The sequence below is a fragment of the Sphaeramia orbicularis genome, chromosome 16 (assembly GCF_902148855.1).
Source record: "Sphaeramia orbicularis chromosome 16, fSphaOr1.1, whole genome shotgun sequence".
Lineage (NCBI taxonomy): Eukaryota > Metazoa > Chordata > Actinopteri > Kurtiformes > Apogonidae > Sphaeramia > Sphaeramia orbicularis.
The window spans coordinates 52,283,071-52,295,573 of record NC_043972.1 but is presented as its reverse complement, the minus strand read 5'-3'; the positions used below and the strand labels follow the sequence as shown (position 1 = coordinate 52,295,573).

At 36.8% G+C, this 12,503-nt stretch overlaps 1 protein-coding gene across 3 annotated transcripts in view; it reads left to right on the top strand.

The window, feature by feature from the left end:
- The first annotated feature begins 393 nt into the window (after positions 1 to 393).
- ankmy2a (ankyrin repeat and MYND domain containing 2a) overlaps positions 394 to 12,503 on the top strand; it is a 55,473-nt gene continuing 43,363 nt past the window's right edge. For 2 of the 3 annotated variants that reach the window (XM_030157628.1, XM_030157627.1), the window contains exons 1-2: positions 539 to 605; positions 928 to 992. In XM_030157628.1, the coding sequence (XP_030013488.1) occupies positions 539 to 605; positions 928 to 992 (132 nt within the window). Of the gene's footprint in view, positions 606 to 927; positions 993 to 12,503 lie in introns of all 3 variants that reach the window. The other variant, XM_030157626.1, reaches the window with a different exon arrangement.

Below are 12,503 nucleotides of genomic sequence, written 5' to 3'. Positions count from 1 at the left end.
TGATTGTCCCTCAGGCGATGGCTTTTGAATGTTGAATGTCGTTACAGATACAGAAGAGACGGGGGAAAGTCGCCTTCTTTGAATGTCCGTTCTCAGTGACCGTTCTTACCAAGACCGTCCTCTGTAACTGATATTGAGAAACGGCCTGAATATATGTCTTAAACTTTACCAACTTCCGCGGAATTGACTATATCAGTGACAGTAAAAGGGGGAAATTGTCATTTGTGTTTGTTCACAGTTTTGTGTCTACACCTAGTTGATATAATTCTTAAAATCGCTAATAATATTTTCTAAACACGTGTTACTTTTACCGAAATATAAGCATACTGAAGCTGACGGAATGAGATGTATTTTTTTTTACTGTAAACAACTTCACCCCTATACACAGTACACAATGGTACACTCTGAAAAGCTCCGGTTCAATCTGAGCTAGCCCGAATTTATACCCAGAATACTGCGCTGTGTCAGCAGCTAAGGACTAAGTTTTAAAAGTGGTCGTGGTGTCTTTGAGTTTAACTTAAAACTACTATTCACCAGTATGTCTTCTCTAAAAAAAGGAGACTTGTCCTCAAGCGAAAAGGAATTGTTCGAGGTTATTACTGCAGGTAAGCCTCTTGCGCTAATGCTAATCCCTTAGGAAACCTCAAAGGGTTAGCTCATTCCTGCTAACATGATAACAGCTGACAAAAACGGGGAATAACTACACTTTTGATGCATCACGATTTCATATGCAGGAAGTTATAGCTCTATTACAGGCGATGTTTGGGAACAGGTCACATTAGCTAAAAGCTAGTGATTCTCACACAAGTAGCTCAACAATAGCACGTTGTCTACGCGTGCTTCAGTTGGCTTATTACTAATTGCAGAGAGGCAACTGCAGGGAAAGATTTGTATCTTGAATATTTACACAATGTCTTGTGCTTTCAGGAAATGTTCAGGAAGCCTCGCGGCTGCTGGGCTGTAAGAACGTCAGAGTCAACTGTTTGGATGAGGTAAAGTAGTGACTCGTTCTTCCAAATGCACGCTCATATCTTCATTTTACGCAATCAGATGCATTTATATTGACCCTGCTGTTATTCAGTGGCTCGTGGGCTTAAAGCCACGTCTTGTAATGTGTCCAAATGTGTAATCTTTCTTGTGTAGCTGTTAAACAACAACACTGACATCACTCAGTTATATTTAGCCAAAATGTGCAAGGTTGATCCTCATAAATGAATGATCACTATATAGCCAAATGTTTTCCCCTTAAAACAAATGGCATCCAATTTAACTTTTTATGTTGAATTTAAAATCCATATGTACATTTCTGAGATTTCTTTGACAGTTTTAGACAAAAGGGAGAATAAACATTCACTACTGTAACACGTTTTATCAGAAATCCTAGTAATGCCAAAAAAAAAAAAAAAAGCTGAAAATTAATGTTGACCTTGTTTCTGATCGCACTTGAATATGCAGACTTACATATTATTTCTATATAAATATGTTTTGGGTATCATCTAAACTGATATTAAACTAATATTATTACTTAGTAACAATTACACATATTTTAATGTAAGCAGTTATCTCATCACTGTAACATGGAAACAGTTTACACTGTAAATTCCATTGTGACTTTGTTGAAAGCCTTTACTTCAGAAAAGACTTTACATAATAGATTATATCATGTTATATGATACAGTTGTAAACAAATTTATTTCAACTTTCATCTGTTAAAGTGACTCAAAACTCAGTTTGAAAACACAAGACAGTATTTTGGTGCCAATAGACAAACTGTGTCATATGGGAGAGATGGTTTAATTTCAAATCAAAGTGAAGTTTATTATATTCATAGCAGTTTATCCTAGGGATGCACCGATACCACTTTTTTCTGGACCGAGTATAAGTACAAGTACTTGCATTTGATTTCTTGCTGATACCAAGTCCCGATACAAGTACTTAGGGCTGGGCGATAAAATGATAGTGATATATATAACTTTACTTGATAGAAATGTGAGACATGCTTGATATAATTTTGATAGAATTAATTTGTCCATGTTTTGACAGACATAAGAACAGCCAATCATAATTAAGTAGCGCCACACCGAACCAATCATGCTCGAGCCACGGCAAGTTTGGTCAGAGGTGGGTAGAGTAGCCAAAAATTATACTCAAGTAAAAGTACTGTTACTTCAGAAAAATATTACTCAAGTACAAGTAAAAAGTAGTCACCCAAATAATTACTCAAGTAAAAGTAAAAAAGTACTCTAGGAAAAAAATACTCAAGCACTGAGTACTTACTGAGTAACATCATATTTATTGTTCTTTTAAATTTAACAATTAATAAATGAAATGTTAAAATAAAATAAATAAAAAAATATATATGGGAACATTACAGCTACTTACAAATATACCTCGTTATAATCATCGTTTGTTAAACCACAATATCTAGTCTACTCTTATGGAGGCAGATACTGTGCATGGTTTTCTATTTACTTTTATGAGTTAGCCTAGATGTCTTTGAACATATCTTCCCCTTCTGTCAAACATCTTTAACTCTAATTAAAGAAACTGTATTACAAACAGCGCTAGGCTGTCAACAGCCAAAACTAACCTTATTACAACTTAACATGACATGGTTTCTCAAATTCGAAGCTGAGTTCTTATATGCTGAAATGTCAACTTGTTTGGGCAAACACAGATGACAATGTATGACATAGCTGTTCATTTTCATAGACTGTAAAGCAAACATAGTTTGCGTGTGCGGCTAGGGGTGTCAGGGCCGGTTCTAGCCCCCCCCCACAGCCAACCAGCCGTAAACCAGATAGAAACGTGTGTAAAAAGTCAGATAGAAACTAGGGATGTAAACAATTAATCGACTAACAATTAATTGTTGATAAGAATTTGCTCAATTAAATTATTAATTGTCGGTTAATTGCCCTTGTCTACCTGTCCGCACCTGTCCGAAGGCTGCCGGTTTGTCTGCGCTGCAATGCCGTGGCTGGGATAGCCGGTCATTGAACTGGATCATGGCATTGATGAGTTAGAATGTCTTTATGGACATGGTGGAGCAAAACACAAACCAGCCGGCTTGTGGGAGCTGTAAACCGGCGGCACGGAGCGACATGGGTAAAATGACAGGAGGAAGAGAAAAGAGACATTTCTAGTGGACATTCAAGGAGAAGACAGACACACAGACATGGGACAAGACAAAGGACAGTGTTCATTTGTTAGAGTGAGTTCAGATTCAGACTGAGGACACAGAACAGATTCAGCTGTATAATGTCAGCAGGGACACAGGTAAGACACTGTTGGATTTGGCTTTAGTAGGAAATAAATAAATACATATATTCATACATAGATAAATAACTAGATGTCCATATAATTATTTCCAGATCAAACACAGCAGGTGGTCCAACAGGAGGACCTGGTGCAGCCAAGCAAAGGCCAGAAATCTACAGTATTTAGTGCATTTGTTTCTTTTTTTCTTGAAAATGAGGAATATTTAAGTGTTTATATCAAAAAACTAAACTACTATGTGTTAGACTTATAACTGATGTATGTAAATGTGATAAGTTTAGAAGGAACCTGGTGCTTTAGAAGATGTTTGGTCTAAAGTTTGGTGTAGATTCCTCTAATATTTTGTGGAATGATGGGATATCTTAGAGCTGTTTGTTATTATTATTGTTATTATTATTTTATTTTGTGATTTGGAATACAGTGTTACTGTTGGTAAATGAGAAAGAGTCAAAAATGTAAATAGGAAATCAATTTTATCTTGAAAATCAACATGTGATGTTACCTAAAATTAGTTTAATATCCCACATATATCGGCAGCGATATCGGTAGATATCGGAATCGGAAATTAAGCGTTGGACAATATCGGCATATCAGTTTTTGGCAAAAAAGCCAATATCGGACATCCCTAGTCCTAAATTGTTCCTGATTGGAACAATTGCAAGAGTTACAACTGTCCCCAGGCTCCTCAACACTATTAATACCCAGATGTACCTGCAGAATGAAATTGTGAGGTAGAGAGGAAATGCATGGACATGAGTGTGTGTTTGTGGGGGGGTGAATAGTTCATAAGACTGGGGGGGTGGGGGCCGTGTTTTTCAGACGGGAGGGATTAGCGGTCCATCCTTGTTGGAACGGGGGTAGGGGTGGGGGGTTAGTGGCCCGTGATTGTGTGTGTGTGTGGGGGGGTTGTAGCGTGATTGTCCGAGCAGAAGTGAAAGTGAAACTGAGAGGCTTTACTATTTCTCTGACTCTCTGGGCAGCGCACACACACAGGAGCAGCGAGAGACACAATCTCTGCAGCAAAAAAGTTAATAAATCTGTTACATATTGGCCGATGTTGATTAATTGGTGATAAGCTATAATCAGCCAGCCAATTAATTGGTCGGGCTCTAATATATATATATCTATATATCTATATCTATATCTATATATATATATATATATATATATTTATAGACACACACACACACTTATCCATTTTTTTGCCTTTACACACGAACCTTGAAGCGGAACACTCACAATAGTTTTATTTATCTGAATCAGTTGTCTTCACAACTTACTTATGAATAATGAAAAATTTAAGCTGGACAAAAATAGTGATTTGATTTATATCGTGATTAGGGGTGTGTATTTCCAAGAAACTGGCAATACGATACAAATCACAATACTAGGATCACGATACGATATATCACGATATATCGTGATACTGTTAAAAAGTCAAATTTTTTGTTGGTTTTGTTTTGCAAAATATCATCTCCTGGAAGAACTGAATTACACCAGAAATATGGACAAATACTAAACACATTTTTATTTAATCAGAACAGGATCTAATGTTATATCACAATATATTCCTGTGTTCAAACTTAAATTATGTTTTACGGACATTACAGTTTAAGATCCTCCTCAAATGTTCACATTCTATTAGTTCATAACTAATGTCACAACATCAAATATACACAAAATAGAAAAAACAAAAATGAACCTCTGCAATATCTGCATTTGAAGAGACACCTAAAAATATTGATACAGTACTTTTTAATATCGATACAGTATTGTGAAATGAAATATTGCGATATATTGCAGAACCAATATTTTCTAACACCCCTAATCGTGATACATATCGATATCATCTGATATAAAAAAAAATTGTGATATGATTTTTTTTTCCATGTCGCCCAATCCTATGAGTACTAAATAATACCATTTAAGTTCTTAGTTACTTTTTAAAATGTGCTTTATTGTCACTGTCATTAGTTTGACTGTACCAAAGTTCTGCTACTGACATTTAATGCATTGGAATGAGCGTTTCTTAATCTATCCACCAGAGGGCGCCCCTCTTAATTAACCAGACTTGCCAAATACCACGAAGAAGAATAAAGTTTTTTGAGAAGAAGGAAGGCAGTAATAACAAACATGGCAACGATGGAGCAGAGGAGGTATTACTAATGTGGATGCTAATATTGATGAGGGTATTTGTCATAAATATGTCAGTAATTTTTCACTAACTCGCACAGTTGCTCTTTGAAAAGATCTGCCACCTCCACAGTTCCCAGTGGTACTGCTTCTCCTACGCACAGAGCCTTATAAGATAATATGATGATCTCTATATGGCTCTGTGTACGCATCCGCTGGCTCCCGGAAAACAGACAGAATTACGTACGAAATGTACACAGAGGGCAGACAATACGCTCCATCAGTATCTGTCTGTGTCTTTAACGTAACTTGCAGTCACCGTTACTTTTATCACTGTTGTTTGTTTTGAAAAATCTTCACATTTCTGATATTACTCCTTGGCCTCATACCTGCTGCACCATGAGGTGAACATTACGCTGCCACCAAGTGGTATAGGTGACTTTGTATCTGACTTTTATGAGTACGAGTATTAGTACACACACTCAGTATTGGACCGATACCCGATACTGATATTGGTATCGATGCATCCCTAGTTCATCCCTAAGATCATCACAAACATAGCTTAGGTTATTTTACTGAAAATTACCTGTAATTGTTTAATTTCATATTTTTTGCTCATCACCATATACATGGTATGGAGCACAAACACCATGTCATAACAGATTTTTTTTTTTTTTTTTTTTTTTCCAGTTTTCTATGTGTGGCCTGTGATCAGGTCTCATTATGGGAAAGTAGCAGCTTTCCTTTTGCTGCAGTTATTTGTTTGAATTTTTTAGCTCTAGATGTGCTTCTTTGTTCTGTAACATATGTGTGAGACAAGATTACTTATTAGTCACCACACTGAAGAGCTCTGGAGGACGTCCTTCATGTCTTTCCTTCTTTCTGTCAGTCAGTTGTGTCCACATGTCAAAATCAGATGCTTGAAAATTCTTCCAAGTTAACAGAAGCAGCATGGCTTTTTTTTTTTTTCTTTTTAACACTTTGTAACTTCAGCACATGCTTACATTCCACTCTTGGTTAGAGCAACTAGATGCAGGTGAAATGTATGAATCCCTGAAGGAAAGTTGGGTCATTCCATCCCAAATCAACCAGATTTCAGAAAGTTCCCCACATGGCCCCCTCAGAAAATTCTGAAAAAATTCACACTTGTTCACCTACTAGATAAACGAACATCTCCAAAATTTTAATGTCATATCTGTAATAGTTTAGGAGATACAGCCCTCTGAAAATTAATGATTTTTTTTTTTTAAATTTTGCAAATTTGCTTTTCGGCCAACTTTGAGGAGCTATATCTCCTTAGGTATTCAAGACACACTGCTGAAACTTGCTGTTTGGGGTAAAATCCCCCTGAAAAGACCATATTTTGCATCAAAATAATTGTAGGTGCCTTCATGTTTGGTCCATGAGGCCTTGAAATCAGGCAAAAAGGCTAATTCTTCAAAATGTCCTCTCTTCAGGCTTGCACTGTGCCATAATGGGTGAATGTAGAGACCTAATTTCTTTGCATGGATTCTTATGGTCAAGATGCAACAATATACTGCAAGAAGGCTACATTTCAATGAAAAGTGTTGCTGTGAGGCAATGAATAAAATGGGTCGATTTCAGTTTTTCACAAAAATACTCTTTATTTGAGTACCCAGATTACCATGTGGCCAGTTAATGAAAATTTTGAAATTTTTACCATGTCTTCACATATGTTTCAAGATGTTGTGCACAAAATTTTATAATATACTATCAGTGATATTTTAAGTCTATGAATCTGAAGGAACTAACAATTCAACAGGACAATAATATAGAAAGGTTCAGTCCAGTCCAATTATTAGTCAAATATGCTCTGCTATTATCTGTATATATCACTACAGTTGGAATATGTATGTAAATAAAAGTTTATTAGCATATTTGTCGTGCTTTAGTTAAAGCAAAGTCTTTTACTCTGACTACTGAACACAGGTACAAATTGCTGTCCCTGTGTCACAACATATTAGTGTTCATAAAAACTTATCATTTCAATATTTTTATCCAATGTTGATTACAATTGTACTTCATCATCATAGCTAAAGTGATTCATTTTGGATCCATTTCTTATGAGACCAGCATGTTTTGTACATGCGTTTGTGAAAGGTGAAAAAAAAAACATTAATTTTGAGTAGGGCTGCTCGATTATAGAAAAAAACAATAATCACGATTATTTTAGCAATAATTGAAATCACTGTTATTAAAAACGATTATTTGTTAACCTTAAAGTTGTTTTTTTTTCTTGCAAAACAATGTAAAATATAGTCTTTAAACATAAATAAAGCTTTTAAACACTAAAACAAAGTATGTTCACTTTTGTACAAAACAAAAAAAAATCTTTGAATGCAAATAAGTATATTGTGAATTCAAGTATGTTTCCTTTTGAAAACAAATAGTGCACTGTAATTAAAGTGCTATGGACCTGCCATAGAACTGTAGCAATAAAACAAAAAAAGCTCACGAAAAGTGCAAATTATAAATTCAAGTATGTTCAATGTAGTAGCAGTTCGTGTAAAATGTCTTGAAGGCAAAATATGACGTTTGTTCAGTGTATTCACCAGTTGTCTGAAGCCCCAGTTGTCAGTGGTGTTAATGGAGCATATACCTTTAACCAGGTAATGGGCAGTTGATTCTGTTATCTTTTGGTGTCTCTCCGATGTTGTAGCGTCGGGAGTGCAGATTAAAGGATTCGGAGATTGAAGATCGCATGCGAGACAAAGTGTAGACGGAGTGTGAGTTTTTTAGGGGACCGAGCCGAAAGGAAGGCCTCTTCACACAGTGAGAGGCCTTGCCTGCAAGCAAGGCACTATTGTTATTCGTTCATTTTTATTATTTATTATTAGGGACCGAGCCAAAGGTAAGGCCCTCGTCACACAGTGAGAGGCCTTGCATGCAAGCAAGGCCCTATTGTTATTCGTTGTTTTTTTATTAGGGACCGAGCCGAAAGGATAAGGCCCTCTCCACAGAGTGAGAGGCCTTTGCTGCTAAGCAAGGCCCTATTGTTATCGTTCGTCTTTTCTTATTATTTTTTTTTTATTTCCGGGCGGTCACTTTTGTAACTGGAATTGGCCCCCCTAAACCATGCTCAAAAACTCACCAAATTTGGCACACATGTCAGGCCTGCAAAAAATTTGAGTAAAATGTAAAATTAACCCACATAGGGCCAAAATGGCCTCTCTAGCGCCACCTATGTGAAAAAAATGGGAAAAGCCCTAGTGGCCACTAGGAATGTCGTACAGACATGAAACCAGTGCCAAAATTCTTGTTGGATGAAGCACTACAAATCATCCACTGACACTTATGACCTAACTCCAACAGGAAGTTCGCAATATGCCTTTCAAAATAAAATTTCTAAAACTAACTCCGATGACACCATTTGTCATATTGACTTCTAAATAGCATCAAAAGATAGAGTGAAACCTCCTCAAAAAAGTGATCTCTCACTTTTTCCGGAACTGTCTTAGTTTTTTTTTTTACAAGCCCGCAAAGTTGTGATGTTTGGAACTCATTTTTCACTTTGCAGTTTTTCCTGACATGTGACATATCTACACGTTCATGGGACTCAGCACAATGCTCACATGCAAAAATTTTTGAGATAGGATGTACGGTTGTTGATTTATAACAATTCTTTTATTTTCATACTTTTTCCACTTTAGACTGCCATTTGACCCCCTTAACATGCTCCAAAACTCACCAAATTTGCCATGTATGTCATGGCTGGTGAACACTTTCATACAATATCAAAAATTAACCCCTTGGGTGCCAAAATGGACTCTGTAGCGCCACCTATGTACTAAAAAACACACAAAATCTGCCGTAGCAGCCAGTAGGAATGTCACAGAAACATGAAACAAATGGCAAAATGTTGGTCTGATTGAGCCCGACAAATCATACACTGACACTCATGAGCTAACTCCAACAGGAAGTTGGCAGTCTGCCTTTGAAAGTTACTCTACGTTTCTGCAATTACTGCTTATTCATTTCAGAGTTTTGACATAAAAGTTATACCTCATTGAATTCCCACGAGTCTGCAGAATCCAAAAGTGAAAGAATTTTTCAGATACGACCTACGGTTATGGAATTATGGCGATTTTTTGAAGACTATGTTTAGTTTCACTTTTCCAAATGGCAAAATCCCTATAAAAGTCTTGCTGGTGCACATTTTCACATGTCTCTCTGTAGTGCAGTGGTTCATGTAGCTGCCTATGGAGCAGAAGGACCCCGGTTCAAGTCCCAGGTCATCCAAAAATTTTTTTTTTTTTTAAATTTTATTTTAAAACAGGTTTTACTGCATTGTATTGTGGATATTGGAAATTTTGCACACATTCAAAAGTACACGGAGTACATTTTTTCAAAATAAAACCAAAATTAAGAATAATACGAAATATCTATTACATAACTTCTTTTCATTTTTATGACCAAACACTCAACTGTTTGTACAATGTTTCTTCATTCAAAAGTACTCTTTCTCACAGACACACATCCTCACACAATAGGGTTTTTCCAAAATAAAAGCCTTAAATGTGGTAAATCATCACTTTTATACTCACTTATTCATACAATTTCAATTAATTTTTCAAACTGATTCTTTCTCTCACATTAAAAACAAATGCACATACACACAGTAGGGTTTCCAAAATAAAAGTCTCATTTTAAAGGTGATGGTGGTTTCAGCAGAGGGTCACTGGTGTTCTGTACAGATGTAAGGAGGACAGACACTAAAGGGTGGGAACTGGTATGGGGACGGAGAGGTGTGAGTGGAGCTGAGGCGTCGACAGTCACGGGTGGCAGATCGCAGGGGAGGCGGATCGCCCGGTGCGAGGTCCCGCCCAATGCTGCTTGCAGCTTTAATTATATTATTATTATTCTTACTCCGCTCCTTTCACCTGGATTTTGACCCCCTAAACATGCTCGAAAACTCACCAAATTTGGCACACATGTCAGGCCTGATGAAAAATTTGATCAACTAACTACATTATTATTCTTAATTGGGGTTTTATTTAGAAAAAATGTACTTCGTGTACTTTTGAATGTGTGCAAAATGTCCAATATCCACAATACAATGCAGTAAAACCTGTTTTAAAATGAAAAAAAAAAAAAATCTTGGATTGCCTGGGACTTGAACCCAGGGCCTTTTGTTCCATAGGCAGCTATATGAACCACTGCACTACAGAGAGACATGTTCATGTGTGCACCAGGAAGAGTTTTATAGGGACTTTGTCATTGTGAAAAGTGAAACCAAACATACTCTTTGAAAAATCACCATTATTCCATAACCGTAGGTCGTATCTGAAAAATTCTTTCACTTGTGGATTCTGCAGACGTGTGGGAATTGAATGAGGTATGACTTTTGTGTCAAAAGTCTGAAATGAATAAGCAGTAATTGCAGAAACGTAGAGTAACTTTCAAAGGCAGATTACCAACTTCCTGTTGGCGTTAGCTCATGAGTGTCAGTGTATGATTTGTCGGGCTCAATCAGACCAACATTTTGGCATTTGTTTCATGTTTCTGTGACATTCCTACTGGCCGCTAGGGCCGATTTTGTGTGTTTTTTAGTACAAAGGTGGCGCTACAGAGTCTATTTTGGCACCCAAGGGGTTAATTTTGATATTGAATGAGAGTGTTCACCAGCCATGACATACATGGCAAATTTGGTGAGTTTTGGAGCATGTTAAGGGGGTCAAATGGCAGTCTAAAGTGGAAAAAGTATGAAAAAAAAACAAATTGTTATAAATCAATAACCTTACATCCTATCTGAAAATTTTTTGCATGTGAATGTTGTGGTGAGTCCCATGAACGCGTAGATATGTCACATGTGGGGAAAAACTGCAAAGTGAAAAATGAGTTCCAAACATCGCAACTTTGCAGGCTTGTAAAAAAAAACTAAGACAGTTAAGACTAAGCTACGAGATCACTTTTATGAGGAGCGTTCACTCTATCTTTTGGTGCTATTCATACACTGACACTCATGAGCTAACTCCAACAGGAAGTTGGCAATCTGCCTTTGAAAGTTACTCTACATTTCTGCAATTACTGCTTATTCATTTCAGACTTCTGACACAAAAAGTATACCTCATTAAATTCCCACAAGTCTGCAGAATCCACAAGTGAAAGAATTTTTCAGATACGACCTACGGTTATGGAATTATGGCAATTTTTTTCAAGACTATGTTTAATTTCACTTTTCACAATGACAAAGTCCCTATAAAAATCTTCCTGGTGCAGACTTGGCTGCGTCTGTCTGTAGTGCAGTGGTTAATATAGCTGCCTATGGAACAGAAGGATCCTGGTTCAAGTCCCAGGCAATCCAAATTTTTTTTTTTGTTTTTATTTTAAAACAGGTTTTACTGCATTGTATTGTGGATATTGGAAATTTTGCACACATTCAAAAGTACACGGAGTACATTTTTTCAAAATAAAACCAAAATTAAGAATAATACAAAATGTCTATTACATAACTTCTTTTCATTTTTATGACCAAACACTCAACTGTTTGTACAATGTTTCTTCATTCAAAAGTACTCTTTCTCAGACACACATCCTCACACAATAGGGTTTTTCCAAAATAAAAGCCTTAAATGTGAGAAATCATCACTTTCATGCTCAATTATTCACACAATTTCAATTCATTTTTCAAACTGATTCTTTCTCTCACATACAAAACAAATGCACATACACACAGTAGGGTTTCCAAAATAAAAGTCTCATTTTAAAGGTGATGGTGGTTTCAGCAGAGGGTCGCTGGTGTTCTGTACAGATGTAAGGAGGACGGACACTAAAGGGTGGGAACTGGTATAGGGACGGAGAGGTGTGAGTGGAGCTGAGGTGTCAACGGTCACGGGAGACGGATCGCGGGGGAGGCGGATCGCCCGGTGCGAGGTCCCGCCCAATGCTGCTTGCAGCTTTAATTTTTTTGTGTTTTGGTTTTTCATAAGATTATCATAAAGGTCGCAGTGGTTAAACTTTAGATGGTTAAAAAGGTTTGTTGTGTTACCGGTTGGTGCGGACACAACTATGAAACACTTTTTGCATGTGATGTGTTTTTGCTCTTAATCTTCTTCATCAAACCCAAAGTGATT